We start from the raw sequence: 21,257 nt of genomic DNA, 5'->3' as shown, positions 1-21,257 counted from the left end.
CAACCATAAATCATGATCTTGGGTGTATAAAAACAACCAGAGGAACAAACAACCCATTAGAGGAAGAAACAAAGGCGATGGCAGTTCTAGCAGAGCTCTGAAAGTTAAGTTCAGCAATGAATGAGAAGCTAGACAACTTACTCAGTCAATGGACAGCAAAACTTAGACTTGATAAATTAATGAGGCTGAAAGTAGAATCATCGCACTGAAAGAAAGATGCCAACGCAACCTGCAACCAGCTGGAGAATTACTCAAGGAGATCTTTCATTCGCATCTAGGGAATAGCTGAGAATTCTGAAAAGAATGAGAACTTCAAAGAGAATCTATTGAAGGGCCTACTGCAATTACCTCTGGAGCTGAATCCAAACATTGAAAAGGAGCACCATTCCCTCATCCACGAGCCCTTGGAAGAAAATACGCCCCGAGATCAATCCTGGTCAAGTTCTTACTCTACCACACAAAGCAACAAATACTGCTCAAGGAATGGGGAATGTAGGGACTAGAATACCAAGGAAAGTGAGTGTCATTGGTCAGCTGAATACAACGCAAGAGGAAACAGTATGGAGAACTAAAGGCACAATTATTGCAGAAAAACATTAAGTTCAAGTCTATCCACCCTGCCACTCTGAAGGTGTTCCTAGACACCGGCACAGTGACCTACACCTCTACTTGGGAGGCTGCAGATGGCATCAAACACCTGGGGATCCAGACAAAGATGTCCGATGCGGAGCAAGAGGAGTGGGACCTTCATTTGACCGGGCTGGACCTTTACTTGGCCGACTTGGGATTGGGAGAATGTGGACAGTCACCGGCTACCTCAGAGGGAAAAAAATTAGACATGTTGCTGATGATGACTCCAACAGACCGGTAGGATTTGATGTGAGGGATACGAATAGGACAATGGACGACACTCCAACAGATGAAAGGTGCAATTTGAATCCATAAAAATGAAGAAATAGAATGCATTGGAAATGTATTCAGACCCCTTGACTTTTCCCACAGTTTGTTATGTTACAGCCTAATTCAAAAATTTATTCAATTGTTTTTTTCCCTCAATCTACACACAATAACCAATCATGACAAAGCAAAAACAGGTTTTTAAAAATACAAAACTAAAATATTAAATTTCTAAGTATTCAGACCCTTTACTCAGTACTTTGTTGAAGAATATTTGGCAGCCATTACAGCCTCAAGTGTTCATGGGTATGACGCTACAAGCTTGGTCCATCTGTATTTGGTGAGTTTCTCCCATTCGTCTCTTCAGATCCTCTCAAGCTCTGTCAGGTTGCATGGGGAGTGTCGCTGCACAGCTATTTTCAGGTCTCTCCAGAGATGTTCGATTGTGTTCAAGTCCGGGCACTGGCTGGGCCACTCAAGGACATTCAGAGACTTGTCCCAGAGCCATTCCTGCATTGTCTTGGCTGTGTGCTTAGGGTCGTTGTCCTGTTGGAAGGTGAACCTTTGCCCCAGCCTGATTTCCTGAGCGCTCTGGAGCATGTTTTCATCAAGGATCACTCTGTACTTTGCTACGTTCATCGTTCCCTCGATCCTGACAAGTCTCCTAGTCCCTGCTGCTGAAAAACATCCCCACAGTATGATGCTGTTAGCACCATGATTCACCGTAGGGATGGTGCCAGGTTTCCTCCAGATATGACGCTTGGCATTCAGACCAAAGTGTTCAATCTTGGTTTCATCAGAGCAGATAATCTTGTTTCTCATGGTCTGAGAGTCTGGCCAGGAGGCCAGCTCTAGGAAGAGTCTTGTTGGTTTCAAATCTCTTCCATTTAAGAATGATGGAGGCCATTGTGTTCTTAGGGACATTCAAAGATTCAGATTTTTTTTTTATCCTTCCCCAGATCTGTCTCGGGGCTCTAAGAACAATTCTTTCAACCTTATGGCTTGGTTTTAGCTCTGACATGCACTGTCAACTGTGGGACATTATATAGGCCGGCGTTTGCCTTTCCAAATCATGTCCTATCAATTGAATTTACCACAGGTGGACTCCATCCTTGATGTTTCTACAACTTGATTGATCAATGGAAACAGGATGCACATGAGCTCAATTTCGAGTCTCATAGCAAAGGGTCCCAATACTTATGTATGTACGGACATTTCCTTTGATTTCATGGCTTGGTTTTTGCTCTGACATGCACTGTCAAATGTGGGACTTATATAGACAGGTGTGTTCCTTTCCAAATCATGTCCAATCAATTTTTCACAGGATGATCAATGGAAACAGGATGCACCTGAGCTCAATTTCGAGTCTCACAGCAAAGGGGCTGAAAACTTTTGTAAATAATGTTTTTCTGTTTTTTAATACACTTGCAACAATGTCTAAAAAACAGTTTTTGCTTCGTCGTAATGGGCTATTGTGTGTAGATTGAGGTACATTTTTAAAACATTTAATCCATTTTAGAATAAGGTTGTCACGTAACAACATTTGGAAAAGTCAAGGCGTCTGAATACTTTCAGAATGCACTGTATATAGATATACAGTACCAGTCAAGTTTGGACATACCTACTCATTCAAGGGTTTTTCTTTCATTTTAATATTGTCTACGCTGTAGAATAATAATGAAGACATCAAAACTCTGAAATAACACATTGAATCACGTGGTAAACAAATCAAAATACATTTGAAATTCTTCAAAGTAGCCACTCTTTGCCTTGAGGACAGTTTTGCACTCTCTTGGCATTCTCTTAACCAGCTTCATGAGTTAGTCACCTGGAATGCATTTCAATTAACAAGTGTGCCTTGCTAAAAGTTCAGTTGTAGAATTTATTTCCTTCTTAATGTGTTTGAGCCAATCAGTTGGGTTTTGACAAGGTAGGGGTGGTATACAGAAGATGGACTTTTACCAAATAGGGCTAAGTCCATATTATGGCAAGAACAGCTCAAATAAGTAAAGTGAAGTGACTGTCCTTTACTTTATGACATGAAGGTGTCACGATTTACTAGGAGTGGTGGGTGGAATCAGGCGCAGAGAGCAGGGTTCAGTAGATTGTCAATTTATTCTCCGGCGCACAAAAACGGTCACGCCAACACACAGGGCGCATACAATTGACCAGCCCAAACACAGGACCAAAATAGTCCGGAGAATAACCACACGAAAACCACCATACAACAGAGTAACAAAAACAATCCCGCAAAAAACAAGGGCGGGACAACCTACTATATATAAGGACGCTAATTAAACTAAAATACACACAGGTGAAACTAATAAGACAAAACCAACAGACAAACGAAAAAGGGATCGGTAGTGGCTAGTAGGACGGTGACGACGACCGCCGAGCACCACCCGAACAGGCAGGGGAGCCAACTTCGGCGGAAGTCGTGACAGAAGGTCAGTCAAAAAACGTTGAAAGTTTCTTCAAGTGCATTCGCAAAAACCATCAAGCGCTATGATGAAACTGACTCTCATGAGGACCGCCACAGGAAAGGAAGACCCAGAGTTACCTCAGCTGCAGAGGATAAGTTCATTTGAGTTGACTGCACCTCAGATTGCAACCCAAATAATTGCTTCACAGAGTTCAAGTAACAGACACAGCTCAACATCAACTGTTCAGAGGAGACTGCGTGAATCAGGCCTTCATGGTCGAATTACTGCAATGAAACCACTACTAAAAGACACCAATAATAAGAAGAGACTTGCTTGGGCCAAGAAACATGAGCAATGGACATTAGACCAGTGGAAATCTGTCCTTTGGTCTGATGAGTCCAAATTTTAGATTTTTGGTTCCAACTGACATGTCTTTGTGAGACACAGATTAGGTGAATGGATGATCTCCATATGTGGTTCCCATCACGAAGCATGGAGGAGGTGCTGTGGGGGTGCTTTGCTGGTGACACATTCAGTGATTTATTTAAAATTCAAGGCACACTTAACCAGCATGGCTACCACAGCATTCTGCAGCGATACGCCATCCCATGTGGTTTGCTCTTAATAAGACTATTATTTGTTGTTCAACAGGACAATGACCCAACACACCTCCAGGCTGTGTAAGGGCTATTTGACCAAGAAGGAGAGTGATGGAGTGCTGCATCAGATGACCAAGCCTCCACAATCACCCAACTTTAACCCAATTGAGATGGTTTGGGATGAGTTGGACCACATTGTAAAGGAAAAGCAGCCAACAAGTGCTCAGCATATGTGGGAACTCCTTCAACACTGTTGAAAAAGCATTGCAGGTGAAACTGGTTGAGAGAATTCCAAGAGTGTGCAAAGCTGTCATCATGTCAAAGGGTGGCTACTTTGATGAATCTCAAATATAAAATAGTTTTTGATATTTTTAACACCTTTGTGGTTAATACACGATACCATGTGTTTATTTCACAGTATTTAATAGTGTTTTATTTCATAAAAAGATAGTTAAAGGGATAAAGGACAGTATGTAGGACAATGTAAATACATGATTTCAATATGTCTAATACATTTGGATTTGGGGCATGTAAAATCTTCGTAATGCAACCTATACAAAATTGACAGGGAACATGATCTTCAGGAAAAAAAATGAAGGTTGGATAACATTGGATAAAAAAAGTTTCTGGACAAACTACAAAAAAGAAAAAGAAAAACCCCCGGACAAAGGAAAACCCTAGGATGAGTATGTGTCAACTTTTGACTGGTACTGTATGTGTATATCAGTGGAGGATCCTCAGAGGATGAAGGGGACGATCATCCTCCTTAGTGAATTTGATAAAAAGAACAATTGTAAAACATTAAGGTCCGGACCATTCCACACTGCGTTGGCCCACTCGAGGGCTCGCCCAGTCAAGCAGGAGACGAGGGCGCTCACGCTCTCCTCTCCACAAAGCCCTGACCTCAATCCTATAGAACATTTGAGGGCAGAACTGAAAAAATGTGTGCTTGCAAGGAAGCCTACAAACCTGACTCAGGTACACCAGCTCTGTCAGGAGGAATGGGCCAAAATTCATCCAACTTATTGTGGGAAGCTTGTGGAAGGCTACCTGAAACATTTGAACCAAGTTAAACAATTTAAAGACAACGCTACCAAAAACGAATTGAGTGTAAGCTTCTGACTCCCTGGGAATGTGATGAAAGAATTCAAAGCTGAAAAAAATCATTCTCTCTACTATTATTCTGACATTTCACATTCTTAAAATAAAGTGGTGATCCTAACTGACCTAAGACAGGGAATTTTTACTTTGATTAAATGTCAGGAATTGTAAAAAACTGAGTTTAAATGTATTTGGCTGAGGTGTATGTAAACTTCCGACTTCAACTGTAGATACACTACCGTTCAAAAGTTTGGGGTCACTTAGAAATGTCTTTGTTTTTGAAAGAAAAGCACATTTATGTCCATTAAAATAAAATGTAATTGTATTTCTGATCAATTTAGACATTTTTAATGTTGTAAATGACTATTGTAGCTGGAAACAGCAAATCTTTTATGGAATATCTACATAGGCTTACAGAGGCCCATTATCAGCAACCATCACTCCTGTGTTCCAATAACACGTTGTGTTAGCTAATCCAAGTTGATCATTTTAAAAGGCTAATTGATCATAAGAAAACCCTTATTCAATTATGTTAGCACAGCTGAAAACTGTTGTGCTGATTAAAGAAGCAATAAAACTGGCCACCTTTAGACTACTTGATAGTCTGGAGCATCAGCATTTGTGGGGTTGATTACAGGCTCAAAATGGCCAGAAAAAAATAACTTTCTTCTGAAACTCATCAGTCTATTCTTGTTCTGAGAAATTAAGGCTATTCCATGTGAGAATTTGCCAGAGGAACAGAGGCTATGCATCAAAAAAAGGCATGCAGCAGCAAACATGAGCGCACACACACCCACACACACCCACACAGAGCAGAATGTCTTTTGAAGAAGCAGCATATTATGGGAGATAGACATCAGTCCTCATGGCAGTATGCTTTGACGCCGATGAGTGCCAGACACTGGGGACATGAATCGTACATTAAATCTTTATAGAGGAGCTAAATATAAATGCTATATTCTCAAAGCCAATTACGGATGGATGAGATCTGCGATGTGCAAGCTCGGAGTGAAACTCAGAGCGTCTGCTGAACTTTCCCTCTAGTATTGTATTTTATGGGTCTTTCTAAATTGGTTAGTAACGAGCCAGCCTGCTGGCGTGACCTCCATTTTGAGGAGTTAATGTATACTGGTGGGGTTGCCAAGGTTCCCACGACCGTCACACCTGAGATCTACATTCATTACTTGTATAATTGGAATTTGATTTTTTACATTTTCATTATTCATATAATGTATCTGGGGTAAATATAATCCTTTCCATCTCTAGAATTTCTGAAAAATAAATGTGCCAAATGTTGCATAAAATGTATCTTGCGGTGAATTACCGCAAATCGCGTATTGTCGGGCTGCAACAGTGTGCCTTGATGTTGCAAATCTATAAATTAGAACTAAATAAACCCCCAAGCAATTGGACATATGGATTGGTTGAATGAGTAGCAATTTGGCCGAGGCATTTGCATTGGTGGACCACACCGTACCAAACTTGATCGCAGCCATTTGACCAGAGAGCCTGAAGTGTTAGCCAGTTATGGGAGCTCCAGCCATAGAAAAACAATTAAATTGTCAACTAAATTAATACAGAGTTAACATGTTAAGGTACATGATTTATGCATCCGTACTTTGGATGGTGTCCTCATTGATCGTGTCCCCACCTATACATATCTGGGCATCTGGATTGACAAAAAGCTATCTTTCAAAAAGCATGTTGATGAGTTAGTTAAGAAATTAAGAATTCAAATAGGCTTCTATAGGAACTGGTCCTGTCTTTTTTTTAAATAGCTGAAAACAAATAATTCAGTCAACATTCCGATTTTTGACTATGGCGGTATCGTCTATATGAATGCAGCTGCCACTGTGTTGAAGTCTTGAATGCAGTTTATCATAGCAAATTGCGCTTTTTTACGGGTGATAGGTTTAGTACACATCATTGCATTTTGTATCAGAATGTGCGATGGCTCTCCTTAAAACCTGTTGAGTGTAGGGGCAGTATTTTGACATTTGGATGAAAAACATACCCAAATGAAACTGCCTATTTCTCAGGCCCAGAAACTAGAATATGCATATAATTGTCAGATTAGGATAGAAAACACTCTAAAGTTTCCTAAACTGTCAAAAATATTGTCTGTGAGTATAACAGAACTGATATTGAAAATCAGGAAAATTAAAACCAGGAAGTGGTTACTATTTTGAAAGCTCCATGTTCCATAGGCTGCCTTCGCTCCATTTAAAGGGATATCAACCAGATTCCCATTCCTATCACTTCCTCACGGTGTCAACAGTCTTTAGACATAGTTTCATGCTTTTATTTTGAAAAATGAGTGAGAAATATAACATCATGTCAGTGGATAGTTGGGTGTTCGCATGAGTTTTGCTTGCACAACAGAGTGGGGCAGCCATTGTCTCTCCCTCTCCTATTGAAAAAGCGACAGTCCCGGTTGATATATTATCGATTATATATTATAAAAAACATCCAGAGGATTGATTACAAAAAACGTTTGACATGTTTCTGTGGACATTTTGGATACTATTTTGAATTTGTCTGTGATGTCGTGACCGCTTGCGCCTGTGTATTTCTGAACATAACGCGCCAAACAAATGGAGGTAAAACCTTTATTTACACATTTATTGTGTAACTGGGAGTCTGAGCGATGAGAGATTGAAAACATCCGACGATCATCAAAGGTAAGCGATTTAATCTATTGCTTTTCTGACTTTCGTGACCAATATACTTGGCTGCTAGTGTTTGTAATATTTTGTCTACTGAGAGAGATGTTCTTACATAAATGCTTGTTATGCTTTCGCCGAAAAGCTGTATTGAATTCTGACACGCCAGGTGGATTACCAACAAGCTAAGCTGTATTTTGCTATATATGGCACTTGTGATTTCATGAAAATTAAATATGTTTAGTAATTTTATTTAAATTTGGCACGCTGCAATTCAGCGGGTGTTGATGAAAATGATCCCGCTAACGGGATGGGTGCATCAAGAAGTTAATAAAATACAAAAATAAACAAATTTAGTTTGTGGTACTGTTATTAATCACCTGAGTGACCTCGCCAGCCAGGGTAGTGCAATAAGTCCTTCTGGAAGTGCAACGAATATGATTATTTCGAAAGCCGATGTCAGATAATGCTCGCTCCAAGTTTTGCTGGATACACGGTTCTTTCAGCTCCTGTAACATCATCTGGAGGAGCTCCTGACATACTTTTAAGGCAAGGTTGGACATCACCAACAAACTAACATGGTCCAAGCACACCAAGACAGTCGTGAAGAGGGCATGACAAAACCTATTACCCCTCAGAAGATTGAAAAGATTTGGCATGGGTCCTCAGATCCTCAAAAGATTCTATAGCTACACCATCAAGAGCATCCTGACTGACGGGTTGTATCACTGCCTGGTATAGCAACTGCTTGGCCTATTACCGCAAGGCACTACAGAGGGTAGCTTCCTGCCATCCAGGACCTCTATACCAGGCAGTGTCAGAGGAAGGCCCTAAAAATTGTCAAAGACTCCAGCCACCCTAGTCATAGACTGTTCTTTCTGCTACCGCACGGCAAGCGGTACTGGAGCACCAAGTCTAGGTCCAAGAGACTTCTAAACAGCTTCTACACAAAAGCCATAAGACTCCTGAAGATCTCACAAAATGGCTACCCAGACTATTTGCCCTGTCACCCCTCCCCCCTTTGTCCTTTACGCTGCTGCTACTCGCTGTTATTATCTATGCATAGTCACTCTACCTACATGTACATATTACCTCAACTTCCTCCTGTCGCCATCCTGACCCTAACAGAATTGGCTAACATTTGGGGGAGGCAATTTGTTTCAGGGTACATTGAATTTGACCTCAGGGAGAGTTATTTGTAATTTCCTGTTCATGTGATTTAACAAACTGCATGGACAGGAAATGAAAAGTAACTCTCTCAGAGGTCAAATTCACTCTACCCTGAAACAAATAACATCCCCATCTTAACATTCCTCCTTTCCCTAGCAGAATTGGCTAACATTCTGACATGCTAGATGTAAGAAATGACAGAGGTGGTGGTGTCATTTGGAAATGTGAATTTTGATTTTCCAATCAGACAAATCAATGGTGCTATTCAGTGGGTTTTTGCATTATTACATCCTCGAAAACACTGTTGCTGATGAGCTATTCTGTTGATAATCTGCACGCCTCTAAATGCATAGCCTGTATCCCAAATGGTTGCCTTATTCCCTATGGGCCCTGGTCATAAGTAGTGCACTATATACTGTAGGGAATAGGGTGCCATTTAGCATGCACACACAGAATAATCCACCACAACAAAACCTAATTGGAGGCATTGCATGCCCAGAGGATTGTGGCAAGCAGTTTGATTTCCCTAAATCAGAAAGTATCGGAAGTAAACACAAGCTTGGCTTGTTTGAATCAGATGAAGAGTCCCAGCTAATGTCAACAGACAGTAGATGTGCACATTTCCATAATTCAAAGACCCAATCTGTGATATGGAAACAATGTATAGCCTTAAAATATGGTTTCACCTCACAGACTGTCAATCCTTGCATCTAAAGCTTGGTCTATCTAATTTGAGAATTATTACATTATTACATTTCTCATTTCTCATTTCTCATCCCTTAGATGGTAAACCAAGTGGGGTGGGGGCTTCCATTTAGTTGTTTTGATCTGATTCAGGATTGGGCCTTAAACTTAATTAGGTAGTTTGTTTATCTGATATAAGATCTGCATCTCCAAACCCCCCCCACGTCTTTCCCACCTTTTTAAAACGGTCTCTTGACCTGACAGCCCCAGTTTAACTGCAGTGTATGGTGTGATAGAAAAATGACGTAATCAACTGATCTATTTGATATTAATGGTTAACTATTCATTTTTTTAACTAATAGTAAGACATTTCTTTTATTACAATAAATAGTCAATATTAAATGAACAAGTCTATCCCAGTACTAAATTTCCACGACAGCAGCCACGTCCTGACCCCAGTTTGACAACAGTGTGGAGCTGCGTCCTGACCCCTCTCCAGCTGAAGGACAGTGTGTGTGGCTCCAGAGTACACCGACCTGAGGTCAAATGGCTCTCACAACCACTCACGGTCTTCTGAGAGGCAGAGAGAGAAGGATGCTCAAGTCACCATGAGCTGTAATGTGTTGCTTCTCTCAACCAACACTGAGTAAAACTATAAAATTATAAAACTCTTTTTTCAAGCTTCTCAGAGTGCTGATATAGGTTCAGCTCTCTGGGTCCATGTAATCTTATTCCTTGTGATCTAAAGGGCTAAACTGATCCTAAATCAGCACTCCTTCTCTGAGAAAGGTTGTACTGCTGCTGTTCTGTAGTTTTGTACAAATCTCAGACTAAAACAAACTGAGAGGATTAATCTGGCCTACTTTGGCACTGTGAGTTGTGTGTTAACTATGAGAAGTGAGTGCACTCTGTGTTTACCAAGACACAATACTTGCCAACCTTGAGGTCTCAAGATTGGCAAGCATTTCACTGTAAGGTTTACACCTGTTGTATTCGGCGCATGTGACAAATAAAATTTGATTTGAAATGACCGATAATCCTCAGGATGTTAGTTACGGAAAATTAGGAAGTGTATGTGTGGGTGTGTGTGCTTGTGTTGGCCTACCGAAATGTTCAAAGTATGTGTGTGTGCATATTTGGCCTACCTGTGCAGGAATAGTCATCCACTCTGATGAAGCCAGGTAGACAGTCACAGCGATGGCTGCCGAGTAGGTTCACACACGCCGTGTTAGCCTGGCAGTAGTGCATCTGGGTGACACACTCATCGATATCTGAGAGAGGAGAACACACACAGAGGAGTTGTAAATATATAATATTTTATATATATATTGTTTATGGGTAGTGACAGTTGGACTGTAGAGAGGGGGACAGGGCCCCCCCTGGGTGCACATTTAGTTTTTTTGCCCTAGCACTACATAGCTGATTCAAATATCCAACTCCTCATCAAGCCTGAATTATTTGAATCAGCTGTGTAGTGCTCTGGCAGAAAACAAAACGCGCACACAGGGGGGCCCAGGACCGGGTTTAGAAAACCCTGGTCTAGTGGTTAGTGCTGTAGACCCCAGGCCATATGTACCTGTATCGGTGTGGGTTCAAATCTGTCCCACTACCTTTTAATACTCTCATATCTTATTTTACCCCACTATGCCTCTACGAATGTTAAAAAAAAAAATTTAAAGTTTGAAAAAAGAAGTGGAGTTCATTCCTTCAGAGAGAAAGAGGCAGCATCCCAAGTGACACCCTCTTCCCTTTATTTAAATGTTTTATTTTTTTATTTCACCTTTATTTAACCAGGTAGGCCAGTTGAGAACAAGTTCTCATTTACAACTGCGACCTGGTCAAGATAAAGCAAAAGCAGTGCGACAAAAACAATAACATAGAGTTAAACATGGGATAAACAAAAGTACAGTCAATAACACAATAGAAAACTCTGTATACAGTGTGTGCAAGGCAATAAATAGGCCATAGTTGTGTAGTAATTACAATTTAGCAATTAACACTGGAGTGATAGATGTGCAGATGAGGATGTGCAAGCAGAAATACTGGTGTGCAAAAGAGCAGAAAAACAAATATGGGATGAGGTAAGTAGTTGGTTGGATGGGCTATATACAGATGGGCTGTGTACAGCTGCAGCGATCGGTAAGCTGCTCTGACAGCTGATACTTAAAGTTAGTGATGGAGATATAAGTCCCCAACTTCAGTGATTTTTACAATGCGTTCCAGTTATTGGCAGCAGAGAACTGGAAGGAAAGGCGGCCAAAGCAGGTGTTGGCTTTGGGGATGACCAGTGAAATATACCTGCTGGAGCGTGTGCTACAGGTGGGTATTGCTGTGGTGACCAGTGAGCTGAGATAAGGCAGAGCTTTAGCTAGCACAGACTTATCGATGACCTGGAGCCAGTGGGTTTGGCGATGAATATGTAGCGAGGACCAGCAAACGAGAGCATACAGGTCGCAGTGGTGGGTAGTGTATGGGGATTTGGTGACAAAACGGATGGCACTGTGATAGACTGCATTCAATTTGCTGAGTAGAGGGTTGGAGGCTATTTTGTAAATGACATCACCGAAGTCAAGGATTGGTAGGATAGTCACTTTTACGAGGATGTGTTTGGCAGCATGAGTGAAGGAGGCTTTGTTGCAAAATAGGAAGCAGATTCTAGATTTAATTTTGGATTGGAAATACTTAATGTGAGTCTGGAAGGAGAGTTTACAGTCTAGCCAGACACCTAGGTATTTACAGTTGTCCACATATTCTAAGTCAGAACCATAAAGAGTTGTGATGCTAGTCAGACGGGTGGGTGCAGGCAGAAATCGGTTGAAGAGCATGCATATAGTTTTACTAGCATTTAAGAGCATTTGGAGGCCACGGAAGGAGTGTTGTATGGCATTGTAGCTCCTTTGGAGGTTTGTTAAAACCTCTTAAGGAGGCTGCGAATTTTCGCAGCTTTTTGTTAAAAATCGCGCAACATTTCAGCGCCTTGCTACTCATGTCAGGAATATAGTATATGCATATGATTAGTATGTGTGGATAGAAAACACTCAGACGTTTCTAAAACTGGTTAAATCACAGCTGTGACTATAACAGAACGTCTGTTTCATCGAAAAGCGCAGGAAAATCTGATCACTGAAAGTGGAAAAAAATATCCATGCGCCACTTACATGAATTGTTGAAGGTGAACCGTATTAAATGAGGCCGAGCTTGCAGTACCTACAGCTTCCACAGGATGTATAGAGTCTCCTCATTTGATTCGGATTTGATTCTTGGTCGAACCAACCCAAGGGAACCGATTCCCTCCGACCTGAAACAGGATGTTTTGGTCGAGGTTTTTCCGGTCATTTTTTCCAGACGATTGCCTATAGCATTTACATCGCCTCCTGATGAATTTTATCGCTTATTAACGTGTACTAATACCTAAAGTTGCATTACAAAAGTATTTCGAAGTGTTTTGTGAAAGTTTATCGTCGACTTTTTAACTTTTAAAAAATGACGTTACGTTATGAAACGCTATTTTTTCCCGTTTATCACACAGTCTTCATAGATCGATATCTAGGCTATATATGGACCGATTTAATCGAAAAAAAGACCCAATATTGATTATGGGACATCAAGGAGTGCCAACAAAGAAGATGGTCAAAGGTAATGAATGTTTTATATTTTATTTATGCGTTTTGGGTAGCGCCGTCTACCGCAAAATCTGTCTGTTTAGGTGACGTTGCAGTATTTTGGGGGTACATGCTATCAGATAATAGCTTCTCATGCTTTCGCCGAAAAGCATTTTACAAATCTGACTTGGTGGCTAGATTCACAACGAGTGTAGCTTTAATTCACTACCTTGAATGTGTATTTTAATGAAAGTTTCATGAAATTGAGTTTTATCAAAAACTCTAGGTGGCGCTCTGAAATCCGCTGAGTGCTGTTCCTTCGTGGGAACAGTATTTTGCATCATCCTTAAGAAGTTTTAACACAGTGTCCAAAGAAGGGCCGGATGTATACAGAATGGTGTCGTCTGCGCAGAGGTGGATCAAATCACCCGCAGAAAGAGCGACATCATTGAGAAAGAGTTGGCCCGAGAATTGAACCCTGTGGCACTCCCATAGAGACTGCCAGAGGGCCAGGCAACAGGCCCTCCGATTTGACACACTGAACTCTATCTGAGTAGTAGTTAGTGAGCCAGGCAAGGCAGTCATTAGAGAAACCAAGGCTGTTGAGTCTGCCGATAAGAATGTGGTGATTGACAGAGTCGAAAGCCTGGGTGAGGCCAATGAAGAGTCACAGTACTGTCTTTTATCGATGCCGGTTATGATATCATTTAGGACCTTGAGCGTGGCTGAGGTACACCTGTGACCAGCTCGGAAACCGGATTGCTTAGTGGAGGAGTTACGGTGGGATTCAAAATGGTCGGTGATCTGTTTGTTCACTTGGCTTTCGAAGACTTTAGAAAGGTAGGATGGATATAGGTCTGTAACAGTTTGGGTCTGGAGTGTCTTCCCCTTTGAAGAATGGGATGTTCGCGGCCACTTTCCAATCTTTAGGAATCTCAGATGATACGAAAGAGAGGTTGAAAAGACAAGTAATAGGGGTTGCAACAATGGATAGAGCCCTATGGGCCTTGATCAAAGTAGTGCACTATAAAGGGAAGAGTGTGCCATTTGGTACACAGTCATAGAGGGCTGTATCATTACTCAGTTGGGTTTATTTGACCTCCATACAATGTCATTTCATTTTTTTTATCTGACCTTTATTTAACTAGGCAGGTCAGGTAGCTTCAAGGTTAGAGAGTTATTATTATTTAAACACTCTGAGCATGTGGAAAGGCACTATTCTGTATATAATTATTATTAAAGGAGTCAATGATATCTGAAGGAGGAGTTACAGTGAGAACAGTCACACCTAAACATGATTCATCCTAAAACGGGAAAGTTACACGTGTCAAGAACATCGAAATTGGCACCAACTAATCAAATCAAATTGTATTGGTCACATGCGCCGAATACAACACGTGTAGACCACAGTGAAATGTCTACTTAAAAGCCCATTCCCAACAATGCAGAGTTTAAAAGGAAGACAAATATTTGCTCAATAAAAAAGGAAACAGTAACACAATTTAAAAACAACCAAGCTATATACAAGGAATACCAGAGTCAATTTGCAGGTGTACGAGGTAGTTGAGATCATTTACGTAATACAGTATGTACAGTAGATGTGGGTCGGGGTAAAAGTGACCAGGCAATTAGAAAATACACTGTATACTAAACACTAAGGACATCTGCTTTTTTCATGACATAGACTGACCAGGTGAATTCAGGTGAAAGCCATGATCCCTTATGTCATTTGTTAAATCCACAGCAATCTGTATCGATGAAGGGGATGAGGACGGTTAAATAATTATTTTAAAGCCTAGTGGGGTTCAACTCAATATTAGGAAGTTGTTCTTAATGTTTTGCACACTCAGTGTATAATAAACATAGTAGCAGCAGCAGCGTTTGTGAAGCGTGTAAGTGTGTCTGTGCGTGGCTTCAATATGCATGTGTGTGAGTGTGTATGTGTTGTATGTATGTATGTATGTATGTTTGAGTGTGCATAGAGCCAATGCAATGCAAAACAATTAAGATTAATAAAGTGGGTGGATGTAAAATATCCTGGTAGCCATATGGTTAACTGTTCAGCAGTCCTATGGGTTGGGCGTAGAAGCTGTTCAGCTGTCTTTTGGTCCCAGACTTGGCACTCTGGCACTGCTTGCAGTGCGGTAGCAGAGAGAACAGTCTATGACTTGGATGGCTGGAGTCTTTGACAACTTTTAGGGCCTCCCTCTGACACCGCCTGGTAAAGAGGTCCTGGATGGCAGAGAGTTCGGCCCCAGTGATGTATGCACTGGGGATTGCATTACCCTCTGCATTATGCATTACCCTCTTTAGCGCCTTGCTGTCGGATGCCGAGCAGTTGCCATACCAAGCGGTGATGCAGCCAGTCAAGATGCTCTCAATGGTGCAGCCAACTAGCACCAATTGAATTTTAAACTCAGCACATTGCAAACATCTCCGATGAGTCGAGCAATTGCCCGTTGCGACCATCGTGCATGAAGACATGAAGAAGCCTAGACACAAAAATACATTGAAGCGAAATGTGTCGAGAGCGGATAATTAACTGCTCATCAATTACTCTGCACTTCACTGTCACCAGCAACTTGGTGCTGGGAAGTGCCCTTGACACACTGCGAAGTAGTAAGTCATCATTACTGAAATTGAAAGCAGTGTGTGTGTGTGTGTGTGTGTGTGTGTGTAAAAAAATAGAGTTAAATATGTGTGTGCATGCATGTACTGTGCATTCAGAAAGTATTGTTTTTGTTGTATTACAGCCTGAATTTAAAATGGATTACACTGAGATTTGTCACTGGCTGACAATACCACATAAATGTGAAAGTGGAATTATATTTTTTATGATGTTTATATTTAGAAATTAAATTTAAAAAGAAAAGGTTCAGTATGCTTTCCACCAGACACTACTAGGAGGTGAATTTCAGAATTCAGAATTTCAGAATTTTGAAAAGAATAATGGTCAAATGTTGCGCAATCCAGGTGTGGAAAGCTCTTAAAGAATTACCCAGAAAGACTCACAGCTGTAATCGCTGCCAAATGTGCTTCTAAAAAGTATTGACTCAGGGGCGTGAATATTTAACATACCAGTCCAAAGTTTGGACTCAAACCTCTATTGTCACTATTTTTGACATTATAGAATAATAGTGAAGACATCAAAACTATGAAATAACACATATGGAATCATGAAGAAACAAAAAACGTGTTAAACAAATCAAAATATATTTTATATTTGAGATTCTTCAAAGTAACCACCCATTGCCTTGATGGCAGCTTTGCACACTGTTGGCATTCTCTCAACCAGCGTCATGAGGTATTCACCTGGAATGAAATTTAATTTAGAAAAAAGTACAAAGTTAATTTGTGGAATTTCTTTCCTTCTTAAAACCTCTTTGGGATAGGGAGCAGTATTTTCACGTCCAGATGAAAAGCGTGCCGAAAGTAAACTACCTGCTACTCAGGCCCAGAAGCTAGGATATGCATATAAATGGTATATGTGGATAGGAAACACTCTAAAGTTTCTACAACTGTTAAAATCATGTCTGTGAATATAACTGAACTTATTTGGCAGGCAAAACCCCGAGGACAAACTATCAGTGAAAACAAATGTGAGGTCAATGTGGTTTCTATGGGAAACTAGATTTATGAGGCACCTGGTTGTAGTTCCTATGGCTTCCACTAGATGTCAACAGTCTTTAGAAATTGGTTGATGTTTTTCCTTTAAAAAATGAAGAAGTACGGCTGTTCAGTCTGAGTGTCAAGCCAAGCTCCTTTGTTTGGTGCGCACGACCTGGAGCTCGCTCCACTTTGAATTTATCCGCTATTGAACACAGTATATTCCGTCTTAAATTGTATTGATTATTTATGTTTTAGGATACCCAAAGTTGGATTAGGAAAGTTGCTTGAAATGTTTGGACCAAGCGTACAGGTAACTTATTAGATCATTTGTAGTCATGTTGGGCGAGTTGGAACCGGTGTATTTCTGAATCAAACGCGCCAAATAAATGGACATTTTGGAGATATAAAGAAGGTGTTTATCGAACAAGAGGACAATTTGTGATGTTTCTGGGACTTATTGGCGTGCCAACAGAAGAAGATCTTCAAAGGTAAGGCATGAATTATATCGTTATTTCTGACTTTCGTGTCGCACCTGCTTGGTTGAAATATGATTTTCATGTGTTTGTATGATGGGGCGCTGTCCTCAGATAATCGCATGGTTTGCTGTCGCTGTAAAGCCTTTTTGGAATCTGACATGGTGGCTGGATTAACAAGGAGTTAAGCTTTATTTTGGTGGATTGCACTTGTGATTTTAAGAAAGGTAAATATTTCTAATAATTTGAATTACTGCGCTCTGCAATTTCACCGGATGTTCCGCTAACGGAACATCTAGATGTAATGTGTTTGAGCCAATCAGTTTTGTTGTGACAAGGTAGGGGTGTTATACAGAATATAGCCCTACTTGGTAAAAGACCAAGTCCATATTATGGCAAGAACAGCTAAAAAGAGCAGAGAAATGACAGTCCATCATTACCTTTAGACACGAAGGTCAGTCAATCTTGAACATTTCAAGAACTTTGAATGTTTCTTCAAGTGCAATTGCAAAAACCATTAAGCACTATGATGAAACTGACTCTCATGAGTCTCATGAGGACCGACACAGGAAAGAAAGACCCAGAGTTACCTCTGCTGCAGAGAATACGTTCATTAGAGTTAACTGCACCCCAGGACAATGATGCAACACACCTCCAAGTTCTGTTTGACCAAGAAGGATAGCGATGGTGCTGCATCAGATAACCTGACCTCCACAATCACACAACCTCAACCCAATTGAGATGGTTTGGGATGAGTTGGACCACAGAGTAAAGGAAAAGCAGCCAACAAGTTCTCAGGATATATGGAAACTCATTCAGTACTGTTGGAAAAGTATTTCAGGTGAAGCTGGTTGAGAAAATTCCAAGAGTGTGCAAAGCTGTCATCAAGGCAAAGGGTGGCTACTTTGAAGAATCTAAAATCTAAAATCTACTTTGATTTGTTTAACACTTGTTTTGGTTACTAAATGTTACTAATGTGTTATTTCATAGTTTTCACTATTATTATACAATGCAGAGAATAGTATTAATAAATAAAAACCCTGGAGGTTTAGGTGTGTCAACTTTTGACTGGTACTTTATGAAAATTACATACTTCTGTATTTCATTTTCAATAAATTAGCAACCATTTCTAAAAACATGTTTTCACTTTGTCACTAGGGGGCATTGCGTGTAGAACAGTGAGAGAAAAACACAATTTAATCCATTTTGAATTCAGGCTAACAAAACAAAATGTGGAGTAAGTCAAATGGTACGAATACTTTCTTAAGGCACTGTATGTACCAATGTTTTAGCTAAAGGTGGGCTGTACTGTACAAGCTGTACTGTATGGGGGCCCTAAACAGTAGTCGGTAATGGTACAATACTGTATAAGTAAATAGCCTTGCACAAAATGTGGCTTGTGGTAGCCAGAATGGTTAATGGGAGCAGGATCTCTTGTTTCTGTAGCTTGAGGCAGCTGATGTACAAGTACACACCCTAGACAGAATGTTAGTCTATTGCAGGGCCTTGTCCCCAATATACCTCCTTAATGCTGAGTGCCAAGCAGAGACACATTCGGTCCCATTTTACAGAAATAGGAAAAGAGGGAGAGGGATGAGTGAGAGAGAGAGGAGAGAAAAGATGAAAGGCACACACCAAGCCCGGGAGAGATTCTGACACAAAAATACCCAGGTAATACTGTATCAGGTTAGATTACAACCAGGCTAATTTTTCCTCTGCTAACGTACCTTGAAACTCATCTTTATAAGCATTAAAACACTGATTGAGTTAAGGAAAGCTTTAACTATGTACAGACTCAGTGAGCATAGCCTTGCTATAGAGAAAGGTTGCCGTAGGCAGACCTGGCTCTCAAGAGAAAACAGGCTACGTGCACACAGCCCACAAAATGAGATGGAAACTGAGCTGCACTTCCTAACCTCCTGCCAAATGCATGACCATATTAGATACACATATGTCCTTCAGATTAAACAGTCCCACTAATCATTTGAAAACAAATCCAACTTGAATAAACTTCCACATATATTTTGTGAAATACCACAGTGTGCTTACAAACACAATTGTAAATACGACACATATTTATGTGTATTTATTTTCCCTCTTGTACTTTAAAATCAATCCCATATACTATGTTATTACAAAAAAAGGTTTTAAATTCTTTGGTAATGCCTATATGGAATACTGTCAAATGCTTCTCAAAAAATGTCCTCTGGTGGTCAAAATAGCAATAACTTGCAGTAACAGAAGAAATGGGCTGAGAATTAAATGACGTGCCACAGAATGCTGCAGCAGCACGCAGGGTGTGCCGCAACAAAGACATTTGGATTAATTCATTTCATTAATATTATGGTCTATCCATTAAGAGAAATATTGTCAGTTTGTAAATTCAGACCGTTTCGCTCACGGAGCGCAGACTGGACGTTGGGGCCAAGAAGTAGGATTGATTTGAGCGTTCTAGCCTTACAACGGCAGTCAAGCACCCAAGCTAACATTGGCTCACTACTTCCAGACACAAATGAGATCCCTCTGACCATTTTACTGGCCCTAGCAGAGCTGGTAAGGCAGTTTTCGTGTTAACCAGAGCATTGGTAACTGTAACTGTGCTGCTGGAAACAATTTAATTATGCTTTTTTTCCCCCACGTTTACTGACACCGGCCATATTCAACGGGTGTTGAGCGCTGGTAAAGTAATTATTCTGCGCTCTGGGACACTCAGATGAGAGTGCTCTGAAATCCGAATAGATAGTTGGCTGAACACATGACATATTTAACAACATTCTTTTCTGATAAAAACTAGTTAATTGCATCTGCCGTGGAGCCCAGTTTCATAATATGACCATATTTCCCAGCTGCTTGCCGTCGTTTTGAAGTAATCGTATTTTATTTATCTATTTCTGATATTCCTACTATGCAGGTAAACATTTGGCTGTACCGTTTACACCTGTAGAGACCATCCACTTAGCATGACTTAGCAAAATATTGATATATACAATTAATATTGATATGTGTGGTTGTAACATGATTTTGTGACATACCACAACAATATGTGACCGTATCAAGTGTCCACCACATAAATATAAATATACATAAATGTACAGGCATCTGTTTATGTACTGTACATGTGCACCTCACTCAGGTTGTATGGCCTTAACTTATGTATGGAATACTATGTGATAAGTGCATGTGGAACAGTATATAAAGTATGCTAATCTACTGATGTGAAAGCATTTGGGCAGTGTTGTAAAGTATTTCAGTAAAAATACTTGAAAGTATTTTGGGGGGGTATCTGTACATTAATTTACTATTTATATTTTTGGCAACTTTTACTTCACCAAATTCCAAAATAAAATGTATTTTTTATTCCATACATTTTCCCTGACACCCAAAAGTACTTGTTACATTTTGACAAGAAAATTGTCAAATTCACACACTTATCAAGAGAACATCCCTGGTCATCCCTACTGCATTTTATCTGGCAGACTCACTAAACACATGCTTCGTTTGTAAATCATGTCTGAGTGTTGGAGTGTGCCCCTGGCTATCCATCAATAAAATAGAACAATTCAATTGGGCTGTCTGGTTTAATAGAAGGAATGTTAAATTATTTATACTTTTGATAGTTACGTACATTTTAGCTATGACATTTACTTTTGATGCTTAAGTATTTTTTAAAACCAAATACTTTTAGACTTTTACTTCAGACATTTTCTATTAAGGTGTCTTTACTTTTACTCAAGCAAGACAATGTAGTACATTTTCTACCACTGGATGTGGCTGGTGTAATGAACATGATGGGAGACAGAGAGCTGGTTTCAAGCACAGGGTGCAGCAGATGTTTATTGTAAAGGACCACAGGATGAGGCAGGTAGCTGGGTCCAGGGGTAGGCAGAAGGTCATAGACAGGGGGTCCAAAAAGGCAACAGTACAGGTAGGGAAAAGTCTAGTAACATCGTCCGGGAGATCAGGCAATAGATTGATAACATGAAATCTGATCCTAAAGTACAGGTAGGGAATAGGCAAAAGGCGTCATTAGTGAGGC

General features: G+C 40.4%; 1 protein-coding gene across 1 annotated transcript in view; it reads right to left on the bottom strand.

Annotated features, from left to right (window-relative positions):
• LOC112248956 (protein kinase C-binding protein NELL1) overlaps positions 1–21,257 on the bottom strand; it is a 412,284-nt gene that overhangs the window by 87,271 nt on the left and 303,756 nt on the right. The window contains exon 13 of the mRNA XM_024418430.2: positions 10,683–10,808. Coding sequence (XP_024274198.1) covers positions 10,683–10,808 — 126 coding nt within the window. The remainder of the gene's footprint in view (positions 1–10,682; positions 10,809–21,257) is intronic.

The sequence above is a fragment of the Oncorhynchus tshawytscha genome, linkage group LG04 (genome assembly GCF_018296145.1).
Source record: "Oncorhynchus tshawytscha isolate Ot180627B linkage group LG04, Otsh_v2.0, whole genome shotgun sequence".
In the NCBI taxonomy this organism is placed as follows: Eukaryota; Metazoa; Chordata; class Actinopteri; order Salmoniformes; family Salmonidae; genus Oncorhynchus; species Oncorhynchus tshawytscha.
The sequence above is the reverse complement of the archived record's forward strand: the minus strand, read 5'-3'. Positions and strand labels throughout refer to the sequence as shown.